The 21,859-nt window shown below is 39.9% G+C and overlaps 1 protein-coding gene across 1 annotated transcript in view; it reads left to right on the top strand.

Annotated features, from left to right (window-relative positions):
• The window catches only part of LOC119786273, a 98,526-nt gene that overhangs the window by 67,820 nt on the left and 8,847 nt on the right, over positions 1–21,859 (top strand). Inside the window, exon 5 of the mRNA XM_038289515.1 lies at positions 6,116–6,496. Within this exon, the coding sequence (XP_038145443.1) occupies positions 6,116–6,496 (381 nt within the window). The remainder of the gene's footprint in view (positions 1–6,115; positions 6,497–21,859) is intronic.

Here is a 21,859-nt window from a genome sequence, read left to right as displayed (position 1 = left end):
TTCTAATAGTTCCTGAATTCTCTGTAGAAAGTGAGCTTTAAAGATTTGCATTATTTATGTTAGGTATTAAAACAAGCTCTATGTGTCACTAGTGGGGTCACTCTGGGAGCTACGCAGGCCCCACACAATGCCATGCCACCAATGCGGCTTTTACTGGGCCTCGCACTGCTGCCTTTACGAGAGCCAGACAGACGGATCCCCTTCACGCCATAAAGCCATCAACAAGCGAAACAAAGAGGGCAGGTGCTGAGAACTGCATTGAGTGCTCACCTGCACACAGCAGGGGAATATAGTGCGTTCAGCCATGCCAAGAGGCCCTCCACATTCACATCCCCACTCACCAGGCTCTAATGGGCTAAGATGGCAAGCCAAAGAGAAATTATTTCTCTTTCTAGACTGAAGCGAATCATCAGTCAATGCCGTTGAATATGACAGTTAATGTATGCAATGTTTTGTTTGGAAAAAAAATTGGATTCTGCCCTCTAAAACAGGCTGTAACAATATGCTGCTAAACTGTGTAATTATCAACATTTGATAGATAACAGAAGCTATTGTAATGGTGGCTATCTCTGGTTTAACATATATTTTCTGTTAAAAGGTTTAACAGATATTTTTGAATAAGTACTAATACACTGTCAGCTTTATGCAGCATTAAAACTTGTATTTAATTGGAGCATATGTCAAAAGCCAGAAGAGAGATCATAATATTAAAGTGGGAGGAAAATTATGGATTTTATTTAATTATACTGAAATTAGGGGACTAAAGAAATCCTATTTTTTATTCTATTTTTCTTAGATTTGTGTGCTGTGTTTTCTTCGTTCTGAATTAATTATTTTGTAGTGCTGTAAAAAGTTGAGCCTAGGCTACATAGTGTGTGTCGAGTAACAGTCATAGGCAAAGGGGGGTAAAGCACATATCAAGGCTTACTTCATCTACGGGAGGAGCCGGGAAAAAAATGACATCCAATGCCTGGCTACCCAACTGTACGATGTGACTACTTCAGGAAATGATTTGGTAGGCAGTGAAACAGCTTTATTATTCATTCAAATACGGGTATTTGTTGGAGAGTTGCAGTCAGTTCAGGTTTTAGATAGTTTGGAGATACGTGAGTGGTTTATTGTGTGCAAAGGAGTTGGTATACAACAAGCACTTCATCCCTGCTGAGAAGCTCTCAGCTGGCATATCCATGGAACAGTGAACAGGTGTTTTTGAAGCCAGTGAAGTAGTGCAAGAAATTTTAAGAAAAATAACAGTTGGAAAACTCTTTATTTCTGAATGAAAACATATAAAATCTCCCATTTAAAATCATTGTCCAAGTCATACAAGCACATGCTCTTCCAAGTTCCACCAGTAACATAACTCTCTGACTGCTTAAGCTCAGCGTCGTTTCACTGAAGTGAAAGAAAGACATATATAACCACCTATATAAGATGATCCTTTTTCAACAAATTTAGACACAAAACATGTTCAAAAAGTTTTATTATGCAGATGTGATAGAGAGAAATTAATTGTCATTACTTGCTTCCATGTCAATAATCACTTCCTGAGGAGTTACAAATAATATTGGTTCCTTTACTCCTGGCACCTTCCATCCATCATCTGTTTCCTACCATACCTACACCTAGGAATGGCATTTACTAGAATAAAAGTAACTAGTTAGAGTCAATGTGTCTAGTTTAAAGTTATGTTTACTACATTTACCAAATGTAACTAGGACAAATAAATGCAACAAGTAACCAGTTACAGTTAGTGAATTCACTAACTGTAACTAGTTGGTGTGAATGTAACTAGTTGCATTAACTCTATTAGACCATTACACCATACTTTATACCTTTACTTGAACCACTTTATTATTAGGTATTATTACTCAGAGATACATTTTCAAGTACAAGAACAAGCTGGTTTTAATGGAAATATCATTCAAGATATAAGCTGACAATTAAAAATAAAAAATTAGTATACTTTTTTCAACACAAGCTTACATTCGATCTCCTGAGAAATCTATGATATTTAGAAATCAAGTTGATATACAAAAAACTGCAGATATGTCATGGGTACTGAGTCATAGGAAGAGCTACAAATACTGCCCAATGAACTAGAGAGATCGCATACGCCTAAACTTCATACATAAAAAACATGTTTTTATTGTTTCTGTAATTTCTCATTTTCTTTTACATACTGTTATTATGAAATCTCTATACATGCTATATACATTTTTGAAGTAAAATAAATGTTAATCTTAGCCCACTGGTGAGTTGTTTTTGTTTTCAGAGGATGCTGACGACACATGGTCAAGAGGTCCTAGAAGGCCCCCATGGTGCCCTGGGGCACTATGTCGGTGACCCCTGCTTTAAACTATTCTAGCATGTATTCATTACTTACTGTAAGGATTGGTTTGGTAAGTTTTATTTTTGGTTAAAAAAAGAAATTGTAAATTGCTTTACTTACTTAAGTTTATTTATTTTGCAAACATGTCATTCATTTCTATAATTCATGTAAATGTGGTGCTTAAAATACCAGAATTTGCTCAGACTTTAATATTTTATTCTGTCTTGTTACATTCTTTTAAATACTCCATCAAATGCTGTGATCAGTTTCTTTTTAAATGAAGTGATACTTTATTAATCTCAATTGAATAATTTCCTTAAACATTTACTCGAAATTTTTTAGATATTCTACCCATCCCTGTCCCTACCTGTCAATATAATCTATTAATGAAAGTGTTGATAGCAGATGCCCAGCTGATATTTCTCTTCAGGATGGTGTCACAAGCAAACAGGAACAGAGAGATGAAGTAAACTATGATGAGAAAAAGAACGTAAAACAAGGGGTTGAAAAAAACAAAGATGGAACAAGGCACAATGATGAAAAGTGGTCTGAAGGTCCTCCAGCAGCCTAGGCCTATAGCAGCATAACCATAAAAATAGCTCAGGATAACATAAGCCATTTTGAGCTTTATCAAAAATGAAAATATGTAAAACAGTGGGTCCGTAGGAACAGGGTTGAAGACCCCGGTTACTGATGAGACATTTTCAATTAAATTTGCCTGATAGTTTCCAATTGAGATGAGATCCCTGGAGCCCCTGGATGGGATGTACACGCCACAGGTATACATAGATAGTAGTCATCACAGTAGAAACAGACAATAAAGGGGCAAAGCACTCTGGCAAGGTCAGGGCTGTGTTTTACTTTAGAACAGGGATGGGCATCCCCAGCCCAAGAGGGTCTAAAGGAACATGCCGAAAAGTTACTTAATACTTACTTAATTAATCTTTTCAACCAACAAACTGTAATAACTGCTGTTGCTTTGGTTCCAGCTTAATGCACTGATTGTAACCTTTGTCATTTGCTCCTCACAATTAAAGTTTGTTTCCATTGCAATTTAACTACAAAATGGGCCAGTCACATACAAACATGAATATCCAAAAATAGCTTACATCTATTAATGATCACATACAAAATATTGTGATGAAATCACCATTTCTTTTCCTCCCTGTAACATGTTAGTCGAATTTATCCCATAAGAGGAGGGTCCAATTAAGAGGGCCACAGGCGTACATAGAGAAAGCAGTGGAGTTGGGGATGTAATCACAGTTGAATCTGTACACCTGTAATAAACAAGGAAATAAAGACTTGCATAAACTTCATCATTTAGCTCGAAGAGAAAACTTGGGCCTCCTTCTGATTTGCCCACCATCGTTGGGAGAGGCCAAAGGTATTTGGTGTAATGTGAAATGTGTGACGGTTGGGTACAGAGACTTTGGCGATTCAATTCTAGGCTGCAGAAGCTGGCTCTCAGGATGTCGGATGTTCTGGTGGGGAAGGAGCCTGAGCAGGTGGGTGAGACAGAGAGGTTTTGGTTGGAAAAAGTCGGACTCACCTCGATTCATGGATAATCAAGTCTCCCTGAGAAGGGTAGGACACTTCCACTTTGATGTGGCACATCAACCAATCAGCTTCTCTGATTGGGTAATGTGGTGCATCGAGCAGCAAAAGTCAAATTTTTTTCAAATCCAACATCTGCTGCTTGTGCAGTGCATCCCGTGGTCAGATACTCATAAGGCGCTGCTTCAGCTGCTCAGACGCATCAAGATGTGCTTCTCCTGATGTTCGAAACGCATTGCAGGACCTTTTGATGCTCCATGATGCTCGTCAAACATAGACTTTGCATGTAAACTAGCTGCTTCTGGTACCTCTATGGCATGCAGTTAGCATTACCCATACCTCTGTAACCCTCTACTACTCTTTCTGCACTTCCGTCCCTCTCTCACTTTGCTGTCACCACTGATTCTGACAAGGGATTTTTCCTTATCGTCATATTGATCATAACTGTAAAATTATGTCTACTTTGTAAGTTGCTTTGTATAAAAGCGTCTGCTAAATGCATAAACACAAACATCTACAGCCCTTGTTGGAGCAGTTTGCAGAAAAGTGTGAAGCAGCCGGGATGAGGATCAAATTCAAAACTATTGTCTTGAGTTGGAAATGAGAAGAGGCCCATCTCCAGGTTGGAGATGTTCTGCCTTAAGTGCAAGAGTACTAGTGCCTTGGTTTGCTGTCCACCAATGAGGAAAATGGAGTGGGAGATTGACAGGGGGATTGGTAGGGCGATTGGTACTGTGTCAGCAGTGGGCACGGTATCGGTCTGTCATGGTTAAGAGAGAGCTGAGTCAAAAGTCGATGCTCTTAATTTACCTACATTTCTGCCCTCATCTCTTTTCAGGAGCTTTGAGTGTTGACTAAAAGAATAAGATTCACAATACAAGCAGCCGAAAGTAGTTTTCTCCACAGGGTTTCTGCCTCAGATATAGGTTGAAAAACTCAGTCATCCGGGAAGGACTCAGAGTAGAGCCGCTGCTACTCCACGTCAAAAGGAGCAAGTTGAGGCGGCTCAGTCATATGGCTAGAATGCCCCCTTTGTTTGTTCACCATAATTTTTATTCTTAAATAATGAATTTTTATTAGATGTTGTAAAAGATGTTTACTTAACGTTAGAATAAATGCAAAGCAGGACAGGAAATTGGAGTTTCTCTTTAGACAATGGTGCATAGTTATACATAAAGAGGATCCATGCAGTATGGAAGTTTTTTATAATCACATTTTATAAGAACATCCTATGGACATTCACAGAACATCTGTTAAATGTCAGAACTCCACCCTATTTCCAACCTTGATACAAAAGATTACTCACAGCTGCAAAAATGTATTAAAAATGAAAACTGGTTTCATTATCTTAGCCATTGAACACTCAGGTAACATGAATGTCAAACCTTTACATTTAATATTTGACTTTCAGATGATGTTCAGCCAACGTCATCCTTAACCTTCGGTTACTGGGTAAGGGTTTAAAAACTAATATGTCTTTGAGCTGTATGGGTTATTTGATCCGCACATTATATTCGACCGCTAAAAATAGAGACTGATCCAATATTCCGATTGGATGTCAGCTCCAATATTGAGTAATTAGCTGGATCTGATATAACTGACAATTAAATAACTGATCCAGTATTCCGATCTAGTCATTTCTATTCTTTTTGATATTATACACAGCAATACAGTTTCAGTGATTTAGTGATTTCAATGTTTTGATGCCACTTCTGATTCCATCATCACGCAGAGCACACACTGCAGCCAGTGAAGATTTATGTCTGTGTCAGTTTTTTATCTTTTGAAACTATATTTACATGGCAAGGTATAAGGTTAAGTCAATAAACAGTATTATCGGATCAGTATTGTATATTGGCTCTTAAAATCAGCCTCTTTATTGATATAAGATTGAATCCTAAAAACATTAATCTGTGCATCTGTAGCTAAAATAGGGCCAAAGCCTCATGATTCTGGCCTGACCAATCACCAATCTTTACATTCTGCTTTGTTACTCACTACCAATAAGCCCTACTCTGCTAGCCTTGTCTCCTGGCTTCATAAGCCTCTACAGGTGATCCAGTCAGTGCCACATTTCTTCAGTGACGTCATTACCCTGCTGTCAGGTTTCGGAAAGTAAACAAACAAAAGTATTCATGTCTCCACCAGAATCCTGAAAAGATTAGAAACTTGTTTATGAGTTTTCTTGAAAACATTAAACTCATTCCCGCCACTCGTCTGTCTCTACAGCTCAGCAGTAAAGGTGATCAACAGTGCCAAATTCCTGGGGGTACACATCATAGACAACCTCACTTGGACTGTAAACACCTCCTCACTGGTCGAAAGGGCACAAATGTGCATGTACTTCCTGCGGAGGATGAGGAGAGGACCTGCACCAACCATCCTCACCACCTTCTACAGAAGCACCATAGAGAGCGCTCTGACCAGCTGTCTCACTGTGTGGTGTGAAGGCTGCAGCACTACGGAGTGGAAGAAGGTGAGAAGAGTAGTGAGAACAGCAGAGAGGATAATCAGAGCTCCTCTTCCCTCCATAAAAGACATTTCATCTAAACGCTGCATGTCCCGAGCCCGTAACATCATTAGTGACTCCTCACACTCCCACCATGGACTGTTCTCCCTGCTGCCCTCTGGGAAGAGGCTTCAAAGCAATCGATGCAGGTCCAGCAGATTCCGCAACAGCTTCTTACCCACTGCCATCAGACAACTGAACTGTTAAGAAAACTCTAAATCACGTCACAGACTCTGCATCACACTGACAACACCAAACCACAACACTACATATACGCACCTTACATTTAATGCTCTGAACTTCCATATCAATGTGTTTCTTTGCACCATGTTTTTACTTCTCAGTTTTTCACCCCCAGACTGTTTACATTTAATCTTTGCCACACTTTAAGGAATGTTAATGTCATGAAAGCTGTACAAAAATACATTTTCTTTTGTATGCACTCTGTGTATAAAAAATGACAATAAAAGTTGTCTAAGTCACAGTCTCTACCTCCAACTCTACCTCTTCCTGTCAGTGGCCTCAGGTTATCGATGAGGATTTATAAAACTATCTAGGATGTTAAAGTAAAACATTAAGACACCTGTGAGGATTATAGGCAGGCAAGGTTTTCAGAGGAGACATATGGTAGACCTAAGCCACAGGTAGGCATCACATTAGGAAGGAAGGCATGCACTCAGTGGGGGCAGACTTTATGCTACCGCTCTGGTTGAAGTGACAGATGTGTGGTGAATCTTTAGCTCTGCAAACTCCCCACTGTCCCTGCATCTGTCCCCTTTCTCTAGCAGGATGGCCCAACCCCTTCCTGTGAGAATAATAACAGGCTAAAGTGGAAACTATCACTGGACTTATTGATTAGTCCAGGTTGCCCTGGCTGGCTTCATTTAATGACCTTTGGGAGTCATTATTGAAGAGTCATCGTCTTTATGATCCGTTCACACTTTCCCTTAACATATGGGAATCCTCCTGTTGCGACCTCAAGGATGAGATTTACAGCCGTCTTCAACAGGAAACATGTTGACTTCAGACAGAAAATCTTAAAGATGTTGATTTCTTCTTTTACAGATAAAATAAGTCAAACATAAAAAACATCGACATGAAGATGGGGCAGAGGCTTATGCTCCAATCTGAAAGAGCAACAATATTCATTGTCTGTAATTAAATCCTTCCATAGAAAACATATCACCAACAGTTAAGAATGATACATCCCACTTTTCCCGTTTACACGTTCTGTCTAATCTCCTCAGACGTCCCAAATGACAGGGACAGTGTCCCACTCTGTTTCCCCACTCAGCCATGGCACTGGCAAGAGATGGTTTATTTTAATTGAAAATTAGCAAAACAAAACAAGGGCAAGAGGATCCCTGAATAGGGCCCCTTTCTCCGGGAGCTCCTGTGCCGTTGAATAATGCATATGGGAGAAAGTAAACAGCAGCCGTGGGCCTTGCTGGGGGAACAATGGGCTGCACACAGCCCAACCAGGGCGCCTGATTTTATTACTGGCCTGTCAATCCCCCCAGCCTGGGAACTGTGGGACCTAGGCCAGGCAGCAGCTGCTGACCGCTCTGTGCTGACCCAACACTCCCAGAAACCTGCAGGAGGAAACTCTCACACCGCTGCATACCTCTGCCCAGCACACTGTCCACTCCTAATCTATCCATTCATACACTCAGCATGGGCTAACTGATTCAATTTCCTGTCTGACTAGATGGTCAATTCAATTTCACCCTGACTTTATCAAAGTTAGCTATTTTAGATATACCAGCATCAAAGTTCAGGGGTGATGTATAATTTCAACTGCAACTCTTTAAAACTGATTTTCTCATATTTCTCATGAAAAATAAATTTAATTTTGACATTGTAGATTCTCTCATTTTGAAGGTTCCAGTCTGTGGTCACCAAGGCTGCTTCTGAACTTTTTCATCTCACCAGAACACTGTTGTGTGTGTGCGCATGTGTGTTTCTGTGTGTTCCCCTTTCTACATTGAGATTCTGGTCTTGCTTCTGGTTTCAGCCAAGTCCCGGTTGCCATGCCTACTAGTGCCTGGTCTCCCAGGATGAGTAATGATGTGATGTGGCTGTGCTTTAGAGTCCCAACAAAGACCTTATTACCACTGCAGCACCTCATAACACCCCATTGTTGTCAAGTGCTCCTGATATTAACCTGCTTGCTCTGGGGCTTCCTCTCTCTTAATGCCGAAGAGGTGTGTGTCTCCATATGTGTGCGAGTGAGTGTAGTCAGGTAAGCAATTTTTAGGAAAAAAAAAAAGAAGATGAAAGTTAACAGAGACCAGCCAAAGTTTAAATTTAGAAGTGCTGCATAAACTACTTATAATACACAATTGGAAGGGTTTCCATCATAGCGATTTGACAACTCTAATACAAGTTTTCATCTTGTTGTTGTTGTTGTTGTTGTTACATTCTGTCATAGAGAAATATCTATATATTGAACATGCCAAATTACATTTTTGGTACTAAATGAACACCACACACGTTATGTTCCCCTACCCACTGTGAAGCATGGTTGTGGTTGCCTAAAGCTGTGAGCATTCCACTTGGGTCAGTTTTAAACTTTTAATCTAGTTTTCACAAAATAAAAGAGCACTTTTCACCCAAAAGGAAATACATAGAAAAAAAAATGCCAAACTCATTGCATAAAAAATGCAGACCTGATGTAACATCATAAAAAAAAGTGTTTAAGGTTTTCATGAAATATAAGTATTTACGCTTTTAGGGTTGATTGTCAAATCTTGTGGTTATTTTCTTGTTTTGTTAGCTTTAAAAAAAAAGTCACTATATCAGAACTGTGTGAAAGTGGGCCTGTTAACACAGTTAAAGAAATATTGTGCATTTTTATTTTTAAATGCTAGAGGGAAATCAGTGTTTTTATTGTTCTCCAGCTAAGTCAAAGTCTTTCAATGTTTTTGCTGTCACCACGATTCATGGCTCGAAGAGAAACTTAATATCTGAACAATAGGAAAGATCTGTGTATGTTGTTAGATTATATACATTCTGAAGCCTCATATAATGTCAAAATGTTTTTGTAATGAACAAAACAAAGCTCAAGATGCAGCTTGCATTTATTTTTTAGAATAAAATTGTGTATTTCTTTTGAGGACACAAAAAGAGATGCATCACTTTACTTGGACTTTTCACTTTATTTGGATTTAGTTTTTACATACGCATAGATATATGTACAGATATATATACAGAAGAGCTATATGTGTATATATTTTATCTCTTATTAATTCTTATTTTTTTTTTTTATTATATTGTATAGTTGGATGTGTGTATATATCATGTAAAACTGTAAATGGAGCGTGTAACAAAAGTAATTTCCCTCTGGGATTATTAAAGTATTTCTGATTCTGATTCTGATCACTTTTTTAAAATACTTTGCGTGATTATGGAAGATTAATTGTATTAAATGTCTCTTTAAAGCTCTTATATTCTGGTAAGATTGACCCAGAATAAAGCCACAGTTTGAAATGTATCACTGTAAATATACTGAGGCTTCATCAGCTATGTCACTGCAAACATCAAACTTTTTATTCCCTTTTATGAAATACTTTTATTTCAAAATAGCTTATCACTGATAATAAAAGCTGTTTAAACCCAATTATTCATTGAGGTGAATTTAAACATTTCATTATCATTGATTAGATAACTGGATGTAAACATTAGGAGGGGAACTTTGCTTATAATCAAACTGAAGATATATCTTTTAATTAGATTGCGTCCATTTTCAATTACCTTTGTTATTTACAATTTGTGTATTTACGGAGTGTGTGGTATTTTATTTCATTTTTGAGCTGCTTTTACCTTGTCCAAAATGCTCTTTAAGGGGAGATTTGAAATCAAATTTTTTCCCTTGTAAATAATGTACAGGTTGTACATTAATTACAGAAGTAATTAGATATGAATACAATAACTACATTGATTACAAGCAATAATTATAAATCTATCTGGCACTCCTATGAGATCAAATGGCGTTCTCATGCCTGTGTACCATCCACAGTGCCAGAACTCAGCAAAGTGTGAAGTTCTATAAAACAAGGGTTGTGTCTGGGTGTGTTTTTGTGTGTGAGACACTGATGCACAGCTATATAGGCAGGATGATGCCACAGGATGTTTGAATGTTTGACTTGGCTAAACAACATCCTCTGAGAGAGACGCCACAGGCTGCAGATGGAGTGAGAGATAAAAACAACTGTGATCCAGGCCTCCACACCAGCCATTGTCACTGCTTATCTCTGTAAGGCTTTCTACTAATGACAAGTAGGAGAGAGGTGGAAATACAAGAGGGGTTTGTCACAGAAGAAAATTGAAACACATATATGTTTTTTTTTTTTTTTTTTTGGCTAATCAAGTTGTAATTTGGGGAAAGTTAGATCCAGAGAAAGCATGCCCAAATTAAAAAACCCAGTGAAATCACTAAAGTCTGCAAATAGCAACATATGCACCTAAACAGTTCATAGCTAAAAAAAATTAAGTTGTCTTTACTTTTCTCCCAAAAGTTCTGTAAATATTTTTGAAATATTGCAGAAATTTTTTAAATTTTTTAGAAATTCTTTATATAGGCTATTTTGCCTGTTTTGTCCCATCATTATGGTAACATTGTAATAATAACATTGTAATAATGTTTTTTCTAAAAATGATAACATATTATGCAGTGTTATTCAAAATAATTATAAATCAACAAGTTAAAGACTAACAAAGAAGTGCAAGGCTAAAAAAAAGACGTGATCCAGCAAAGAGCAGACACATAACTTGGGAGATGTAATATCCTTTAGCTCTAACAATACATTGGGCATTTAAGATTGTCCAGTTTCTATCCTTATTTTCCCCAGAAAATTCCAGTTTAGTCTTTTTAACTAAAGGACCTAAACCAGGACCTAAAATGATTTTTTTTTTTACAAATTTTTAAAGCTCTGCAGCAAATTGAACACCACCCTGTAAACCACAGAAAGCTAAATGTAATACTTCATACCTGTGGTCTCCATGCTTTACAGCAAAGGCCATCTTTTTAATAGGTTCAACATCTACTGTCACTTTTTTATATTAGATCTAGGGTGTGTACTTTTTGAGAGTGATTTTTTGGTTGGAACTAATCATTGCCTTTAGTTTTTCTTCAAATTTGAATAATCGTAAGAATTTTTAGCAAAAATTCTGACCTAAATAGAGAATCTTTGGGGGACCTACAAATATTAATAAGATCTATTGCAATATTGCTTGTCAGTACTATATTTTTAGTACTATAGAGAATTACAGCAATGTCTGGTTTCTGGGAGGCAAAATATAAAGAAATTGGAGTCCAACTAAGAGTCATCCATGACCCCAATGTGTTGTTTTTTATGTTTGTTTATGTCTTTAAGATATGAGGTCCCTTTGTTTACGCCTGATGAGGCGTGCACTCAGGTGCTTCACATAGGATGTCTTGTCCTCTCCGGTTTCGCTTGCCTATGCTGGCAAATGAGTGTGCCAAGGAGATTATCATCTTGAAATCACCACTCAACTATGAGTCTCCACTAAACAGGGGGAGGGGACAATGTGCTTGCATACATCACTGTCACCGTGGGAAACCACATCCATCAAATAAAGTCAAGCATTTACCTGCATGGCTCAGGTAACGGTGGCAGAGGGGCGAGGGACTGGAATGATGGGCAATGTTGGTGACCCAGAGTTTAGAAAGTAACCCTGACCCATGTTAATGTGGTGCTTGGGGATGGGTAAGCAACCGATTTTAACGGACTGTGTTGTTGCACGCTCTGTCCTGCTGGGCTCTTATAGACGCAACTGTGGGACTAGGACAATCTTACCTTTTAACAGGTCCACAAGGAAAGCTTCCAAACCTTACCATCCTCTCCTTCACTTGATGTCTATAGGACATGATTCAGAAAGTTATAATACATATGGGTAAATGTGGCTCTAGCATGAAACACTTTCATTCATGAACAGAAAAACTCCAAATTATTTTTGTTTATTCATACCAAGTGCAAGAAATTAGTTTTAAATAAATGTGGCCAACTTTTTTGATATAATTAAAAAAATTTGTAAAATCAGAATTAGTTCAAGCTAACATGAATGATCGGTCCTTCCCAGGTTTTGAAATTATTTTAAAACAGTCTGACAGCCCAAGACTCATTAGCAGTAGCTTGCTTTAGTTTTCTCTATGGTGTATCAGAATCTCACATTGTTATATATTGTATAAATTTGGGTCCTACTAAAGAATTTAAATCAGACCAGGTTTAAAATTTGACGTTTCAATCCCAAAACTTTGATTCTTTCTAAAATCCAGACTCTTAAGTATATTTGGTCCAAAGACTCCATCCCAAACGGTTGCCCTTCTGCCATCATATTCAACAAGTGGAAAGGAGTGGAATTGCTGATTTTCTATGCTTGGTTGGATAGAAGTTTAATTGGAAACAAGGTTTTAAATCTAAAGGATGATCTGACTTTCTCATGGCAACAAAATCAAGTTTGGTCATTGTTTGTCAGGAAATGTTCATCTTTTATATTAATCTTTTTGTTTTTTCTAAGCACTGCATGTTGAAACTTTAGGGTAAAATCAATGGGATTCCCACTCCTGTTGGCAGCTGTTCTGACTTTTGATCTCTTTACATTGTAAAATACATAGGAATTATAATTTGGATATAGAAATGTTAAAGTCACCCTTTTCTAGAGCATAAATTGCATCTCTAATATCATTGCTGATACCTTTTGGTATTTTGCCAACACAGACCTACATTCTCCAGACCTTCCTTCTCCAATTCTACAGAAACAGCAAGCAAATTCTCCTATTTTCCACATTCATCTCCTTTACTTTAGCTTCATTTTCATAGATATTGAGAATATTTTTGGTGTATCTTATTAGCTTTAAATTAGATTTTAACCTTGTGAGGTCCAAATCATTTAAGGTATGTTTTGAGAAATAAACCACAAGCATAGAAAGCTTTTGCACTCTTTTTACCAAAGCTGTTGAGTCACAAGGGTGGAAACGCTCGTCTGCACGTTCTGGATGCATGTCATCCGTAAAATAATGAGGGTGAGGCGTTTGTCCCATCACAACTGTCAAATTTCATAGATCAACTCTTATTTCAAAATTCTTAGGGAAGTAATTAAATAAATCACCACCCACATATTTATTAGAAAAATCTGTTTGAGATACTGGAGGAGAATTAATTATGCTCTAAAGTCATTAAAAGTAGAGTACGTCTCTGATTTAATTACAACCATTCTTTAATGGGCTCACTTTGAAAGTTTATCATATTTCTCACACTCTAATGAAGCTAACTTCCATTACAAACACAGCGCTTCCTTTGACACATGATGTAGTATTTAATTCAGTTTCTTCTTGAATAAATCACTCCTCTGACAATGCTAAACAGAGCTGAGGAGACCATGGTTGATAGCAGGGATATTCAGTTACACCTGCTGATATGGAGATAAGATTACATTTGAGACTGAGGGACTAGTGGTTGGAGGATAGGAGAGGCTATAGTTGGTAAAGAAGTTCCCTCACTCGTGCATGAAGAACAACATTTAAGCAAGCTGGGGCAGGAGGCCAAAAGGTTGTCAGCAAATCTGGTCTGAACACAGGCAGGACTCTTTGAGCTGGGTGTTAGAGGTTGTTGCAGAGCTAATCCCTACATTTGGATTTAAAGGGGCTCCCAGACGTGGATGTCGGTCCACTAAGAGTCAAGCAGAGTGGATGGAAGCGGGGTCGAAGGGTCGTGTTTACCTGCGGCAGGTATTTCCTCTGGGAACTGATAAGACTCTGGGAGGGGAAGTGCTCTGTTCCAGGTGAGTGCAGAGGTGCCTGCAAAATGACACCATATGCAATCTCTCCCTAAAACCCACTCCCTTCATTTCATGCTCCGCCCCATATAACCACAAACAGGTAATGGTTATGCTTCCTGAAAGACCTGCTTCTTCATATTTATACTTCTTACTATGTATGTATATGTATGGTCTCAAATGCATTCAATTTTGCATATGTTTGACTTTTATATCAACATTTATACCAACCAGATGTAACTGTCAGTAAATCAAGGTTGATAGCATAGATGAAACCTGCTCTCTTTTTAAATGCTGTTTTTGCCTTTTGTTTAAATATTTATTTTTGGCTATAAAAAAAATGCTGAACATTCTGAACAAACCTTATTAAATTGTGTTGCTTAAGCAGGCAGCTGTGATACTACTGAGGTGTCGCATTGTTTGTTTTTCCTTTCTTGCTCTTCCTCACCTGGCTCTGCTCTGTGTCCCTACCCTGGGGTGCTGAGAGGAATCAGTGAGCTAGAACATGTTAACAAGCCCAGCCTTAAACACTGTATTGAAAGACACACATGCTCACCATACAAAGGAGGAGGGACACGAGGTAATGATGGGAGAGTAGAGGACTGAACACCTCATTTTAAATCATAAAAATTGATAGTTCATGCACTGTTTATGGTACATTGTGTTAAGGTTGCTGCTGCAGATTAATCCTTAATGATTATTGACCCCTTCATAGGCTGAACATGAATATTTAGAATGTCTCAGCAGTATTTATGAGTTGATCTAATATTTTCTCATTTTTTATTGTCTGTGTTCTTGCTTCAGTGTATCAATATATATCACAAAGTAGCAGGTAGATATTGATGACATAGTACCGTATTTTCACGACTATAAGGCGCACTTAAACGTCTTTTTTTTCCCTCAAAATGTGCGGTGCGCCCTATGGTGCGGTGCGCCTTATGTGTGTTGTAACTGCGACTTTTGAGACCACCTCATTGAGGAGATGATGAAAGAGTGGCTGAATGTAAGGAGACCAGGTGTTTTTTTTCCACTCATCACCATCGCTGTTAATATGTAACTCCATGCGTGCCCATCTCACAGCTGATGTGAAAAACATGGGGAAACAAATTAACGCTGTGCTCGCTGTTCAACCGCTCGACATCGGTGTGAACCGGACCCAGCAGGTGCAGCAGAAGCAGCGAGTTTACATGCAAAGTCAATGGTTGACGCGCATATAGGTGCAGCAAAAGGTCCCGCAGCGCGTTTTGGTGCAGCACGTCGGGAGCGTTTAAGCATCTGAAGCACCGCCAACGCGCTGCTGCTGCTCAGATGGAAAAATTGAAGTTTTGCTGCTGGACGCGCCGCATCAACCAATCAGAGAAGCTGATCTGGGAGCTGCCAGCGAGACAGACAGCGCTCTGATGACATATGATATTAACGCAAATGGAAAAGGCTAGATGGATGCGTGGCTGAGGCAGGTGTATGTGAGAAGACTAGGTGGTTTTTTCCACGCATCACCATCGCTGCGTGCCCATCTCACAGCCGATGTGAAAAAAAGGTGAATCAATGAACGCTGTGCTCGCCGTTATCCCGGGGGTCTGACAAAGGAGCTTCAACCGCTCGACATCGGTGTGAAGCAGCCGTTCGAAGTAAGGCTGCGAGCGGCGTGGGAGCGATGGATGACCGACGGAGACCACAGTTTCAGGATAAGAAGGCAGCGCCGGGCAGATTACGCCACCGTTTGCGGATGGATTGTAGATGCTTGGACTAACGTGTCTGCTGGCTCTGTTGTTCAAGCTTTCGCAAAAGCCGGCATTATTTCTGAGGAGCTGCGCTGCACGGAAAGTGACTCTGACAGCGCAGAAGGGGAAATGGGCATGTCTGATTTAGCGCAGCTGTTTTATTCAGAAACAGAGGATGATGACTTTGATGGGTTTGATTAATACTTTGTAATAAATACATTAATAAAGCACAATCATACTCAGTTTTGCTCCCGCTGTATTTTTCTACCTGAAAACTTAATTCAACAGCAGCCTGTGGGCGCGTCTCCTCCTCTTCAGCGCGGTGGCTGGCAGGTGTTTTTTCATCTAAATAATCTAAATCTTGCAGCTATATTTGCTGTGATCAGTGGGAATAAAGTAGTTTTAATATGTTTTTAAGTGAGAAAGTCCACCTGAAAACTTAATAATTGCAGTCAGTTCATCCAGATTATCTATTTCTGTCGGAGGCGCTCAGACCCCCACATACCAGCGGTGCGCCGACAGGAGAAATCCTTTCGTTCACCGCGGCTGCTGGCAGGTGTTTTTCATCTAAATAATCTAAATCTTGCAGCTATATTTGCTGTGATCAGTGGGAATGAAGTAGTTTTAATATGTTTTTAAGTGAGAAAGGCCACCTGAAAACTTAATAATTGCAGTCAGTTCATCCAGATTATCTATTTCTGTCGGAGGCGCTCAGACCCCCACATACCAGCGGTGCGCTGACAGCAGAAATCTCTTCATCAGCAGCCTGTAGGCTGGGCAGCCTGGGGTTCACCGCGGCTGCTGGCAGGTGTTTTTCATCTAAATAATTTTAGCTGCAGGCACCAGGATACCGGCAATAAAAGCGAACATATTCCGTCAGCAGGTTTCAGGATTTTAAGTTAATTTAGGAGTGATCACAGCGCTGTGTCATCTGCGATGTGTTTGTCTCACGGCCAGCTGCCAGGTTTGATTAATACTTTGTAATAAATACATGAATAAAGCACAGTCATACACAGCTGTATTTTTAAATACGCAGTAGAGGTATTTAAAGGTAGTAGAGGACTTGTACCTGTATATAAAAAACGCGCCCTATAGTCCGGTGCGCCTTATGTGTGTGTTAAATACAGAAATGGGACACATAACTGAGAGTGCGCCTTTTAGTCCGGTGCGCCTTATGGTCGTGAAAATACGGTAAAAGTGTCATTCAGATTCTTTGTGTCTTAGTGACGGGAGGCAGCCACACAACGAGTTTTCAGTCAGCATGGTCTCTGTCTTTCATTATGCAGGCTATACCCAGCTTGCAGCACTTAATGTAGATTTCCTACATCCAGACAGAGATTATCCCAGCATCTTCTTGACACACCTGAAAGTTCTGCAAAGGGTCTTCCTGTCTCATTTTGATGGTTTTCATGAACTCAGACTCCACCACAGAAGAAAAGATGGTCTTCTGCAGTACTGGAGAGACTTTAATACTCAGTTAATATGTTTGACCAGACTTTTCAGATCAGTGTTAGAAGTTTGGGTAGTCCATGGCTGTGTCCGAGCATCTGCCCTAACCCCTAAACCTCAGCATTCAGCACACATGCAGTTTCTGCCCAAACCTTCTATGTCTTTGTGTGATAACTAGGAACATACAAAAATAGTTTGTTCTCTCCTACCAAAGTCAGCCTCTATTCATCAATACCTGCGATAAAAAGTTGCTTTTGAATTTGTGAGATGAGCTCTTGAAAGCTCCTGTGATTGAATTTGACAAAATTTCTAAGCTTTTCAGCATAAAATAAATATTTTCATAGACTCGACAAAGCTTTGTTGTATATTTAAGTACTAATAGTTTGCATCCAATGAAATGGTCTAATGCTCTAATTTGTAGTTACCAATCTAATGTTACCCTATTTCACTTTGAAAAACTGGCACTTCAGCGTTCTTTTTCCTGTTTGATAAGATTGTAATTGCATATCTTGACCTGGCTCTTATTTAGGTGTTCAATGACATCTATATAAAAGCAGAATGTGGAAGAGCCACAGATTTTGTTTTTGGCGAAGAATTATAAACTGTTCATTGTTGTATTTTATCAGAACACCTGGAAAACTCAGTGACTCAGTGGCTGACTTTATATCAGACATAACAAGAATCACATGTGGCATGCCCCCAGGGTCCATCTTAGGACCCCTCCTATTCTACTTAGTATAAACAACAATGTAAGTTATCATAACTATGCAGACAACTCACAGCTATGTATTATAATGTCACTAGCTGACTAAGAGCATATCCCAGCGCTCGGTATATGCATGGAAGAAATCAACACATACATGTGCCAGCATTTTCTTCAACTGAATAAAAACAAAACTAAAGTAAATATTTTGGTACCAAAGGAGGAACATTGATTACTGCAATAGTGTCTTAAGATGTCTTCCTAAAAATTTAGTTAACAACAGACATTGAGGTTCATCACACTGCTAAGCAGAACCATCACTGAAAATCATGTGTTAAATAGGGAAGCTATTATTTTTCTGAATTTCTGAAATTTCATGATTACGAAGGCTTACTATAAGGAGATGAGGTGGTCTGCTCATGCTCTCTTTGTTATCTAAGAACTGAGCCAGAACTGAACTGAGGTAAACCCTACTGATTAACTAGTACCAGCTTAGCACTGTTCGGTTGTGTCTGGCACAATCCGGTTTAGTTGTGCGTGTCATTTACACTCAGCGGTTATCCTGGTTACCATGCTTGGACCGATCTCGGCAAAGTTTCAAAAGGGTAGTGTAAATGGGGCTTAGGACTGAGGTTCATCTACTAGCAGAACAACAACTTAGATATAGAGCCAAAGTTACAATGAATGTAATGATATAATGACTAGAAAACTGAGGACCCAGAATTATCGTCAACTTCAGAGAATCCCTAAATAATCCGTCCAGGCTGGTTTGGAGGAATCCTTCTATGACAGTTAATCATTGGTCCAGGGGAAGGCACAGGGTCAGATCCGTGAGAGCAGAGACAGGCAGAATGATCAAGGGGCCAAACCAGAGTTAGTCAGAGAGTGAGTCCAGAATCAAAGCCAGGTGATCCCAGATCCAGATATAATCTGATAGAGTTCAGACAGGCTCAGAGAATCAGGAGGCAGAATCATGTCAGATTCAGTCAGGTAGGCAGACAGGTTTACAGGAATGCTGGATAAAAATCGCAAATGGCTCTTAATAATCTGGCACTAGGGACTAGCCTGAAAGTTGATTGTATAGTCTGGTAAGCAGGTGAATCAGATGGAGGTGATAGGTGTGTTGAATCCTGAATCTAATGAACACTAGTGCCAGGAATCATGACAATGAAAGATTTTGTTTTATATGAAGGCTTATTCAAATGTTATAATGGCCCAGTCAAAGTCTAAACCAAGATTTATAAACTTGGTAATGTGATGCTTCCAAAAATATCTGCCTAGACTTGACCTGTGGTTCCGAGATGAATAGAAATAAATGTTATTCTCTTGTCTGACAGCACTGGTGCACAACCACAAAGGACAGACTTCCTTATTTGCAATAGCTGGTTTTACAAAGCACTGATTCTGCTGAAAACAATTCTGTGAGAGATATTTGTCAAAATGGGAAAATCCTGTTCCTTTTACTTTCCCAGACACAGTGAAATGAAACTTACTAATATAGGTCTGTAAGTAATAGAATTAGTTACAGTCTATGGTTAAAATGCCAAAAATGGGTAGTTTAAGGGGTCTAAATGCTTTTGCAAGGCAGATTCCATGTTTTTTCTCCAAGTAATTACTTTTAGTCATATCTATACTCTGTGATAACTCTTCTTTGCTCTCCCATAATCCTAATCTATTGAAGTTCTGTCAGTTTACCCTCTAACAGAGCTTTCATCATCCCAGAGTAAACCAGCTGCTCCAGTCTTGACACCTTTAAGTGTTTATGAGCAAGTGCGTACATTTCTCTGTATCATACAAGGGATCTTTGGTGTTCTTTCTTAAGAGTTAGCATGTATAAGGAGATGAGATGAAGAAGGTGTGGGAGGTAGGTACATGGTACACTCCTTCTGTTTCCTCCTTATCCCCACCTCCTCACGCCCTCTCCTCTCCTCTTCCCATCTCTGCAGTAAGCCTCATTAGTACCAAGGAACTGCTGAGGTAGCACACGGCTGTCATTCTGGCCAATCCAAACATCGGATTCTATCCATCCGAGCCCCCACTTCAGAATCCTCAACGAGATCCCATTTTCAGGCTCTGCAGCTGCCCTGCTCTGCCAGAGCACTTAGCGATGTCATTCTATCCGGCCCTTCAGGCCTCTGAGGAAACAGGCCTGTTTTGTGCTTGGCAGCCTCTGATATGACTCCAGAAATGGAAATGAAGACATGGATCTTCATTAGGAGAGGCAGGTGTCCACAGAGATTCAGCCCAGGTGAAGGAGAAGGGAAGGGAGGGGGTTGGTGCACGAAAACTTCCGCAGATGACGGGGAATAAGATCAGTAGGGGGTTTCGATCCTTAAACCCAACAATGGGCCGGTAAGCACCCCACATGCAGCCCCCCCATACGCTTACATTCAAACACGCACACATACATCCAACTTCCCTGCCATCACCCGTTCCACAGTTTCTCCCTCCTCCACCCCAGCACTTAATTGCCCATGTAATGAGCTGCAGTGAATGAAATTACTTGTGTGGAGGTACTTGAAGACTTTACACATTGAGGCACCTCCTACAGATCCTCATCTCCAGGGAATACATTTAGGTTGATGTTTTTTATAAAGCACAGGGGCCAAAAACCTAATCACATCTGGTCTAGTTGCATCAGGCCCTCCAATGCTTCCATCTCCTCTCCTGAGCTCTCACCCCTTCTGGGAGGCTTTTGTTTTCTTAATTATTCATCCCTGAGAGGTGACCTTTACTTTGAAACCTGTGGAGGTGGATGGGGCTCGAGGCTGACCCATGTAACACAGAGCATCCTCCAGCCTGAGATGAGTCTTTGTGAAAAGACACCTGTTATTTCTCCATCCTCAATCAGCTTTGCCTCTTTTACACCACTACATTTTACATGCACATCTCATGACAGGTTGAAAGTTTTATTTTTATCTTTCCATCTTATAAATCAACACAAATACTCCAAGATGGGGCAAATAGTTGCATGAAACAAGACAGACTGTGTGTAATGTGTGTAAAGAAGCCCTGGTGCCCAGGGCTGCTTCTCTTCTCACGCTGTTTTTGGTAAAATATTAGCCCCCATGGCCCTTGTGGAGAGCTCCTGACAAATAGGGGGCTGTTGTCCCCCTTCTCTCACAGGGGTGAGGGTTAATGATTCCAGTTTCGGGGGTTAAAGCTTGCCAGTAGTCCTTTCTCCTGCTCCCCAACAGATGTTGCTAGGACTTTAATGTGGTTATCAAATCGGAGTGCCCTCTAAGCCCCGGGGGCTCATTGTGTGTCCGCACATTCCAGGGCCTCGCCGTGGTGACAAGGCATCCTGGGGGCCAAGCTGGGCTCCCGCTGAGCTTTCCAGCAGCCCCTCAGACCTGACAGCTTGGGCAGACCCTCTCCCCAGCCTACTGATGCCTCAACCGAGCTCTCTGTTGCTGCCCCAGATTGCGTCCCCCTCCGTGTCATAAAGTCATCCTCCGTCTCTTTTCTGTCCCACAGCTTTTCCCTCACTGCTTAAGCACTTTCACTGGCCTGCTTGCATTCTTGGTCACACACATTCATCCATCTTGGACACACATTTGCCCACCCTGTCGGGGAACAAAGAATCCCGCAGCAATGATTAAATGCTTTTTAATATGTTTGTGAACCTGGTGAGAAAAAAAAGAAATGTCCGGAAATGTAAAACTGAAACTCTTTATCTGCCTTGGTGGATTTTGTAAACTAGTCAAACAATCCTCCATTTTATCTTAGTTTAGCGTTTTTGAAATAAATCAGACTAAAGAGGTGTAGACACTGCATTTTATTTGTGGGTACTA

The sequence above is a fragment of the Cyprinodon tularosa genome, unplaced genomic scaffold (assembly GCF_016077235.1).
Source record: "Cyprinodon tularosa strain WSP-4 unplaced genomic scaffold, ASM1607723v1 ctg27, whole genome shotgun sequence".
Taxonomy (NCBI): Eukaryota; Metazoa; Chordata; class Actinopteri; order Cyprinodontiformes; family Cyprinodontidae; genus Cyprinodon; species Cyprinodon tularosa.
This window is presented reverse-complemented; position numbering and strand designations above follow the sequence as displayed.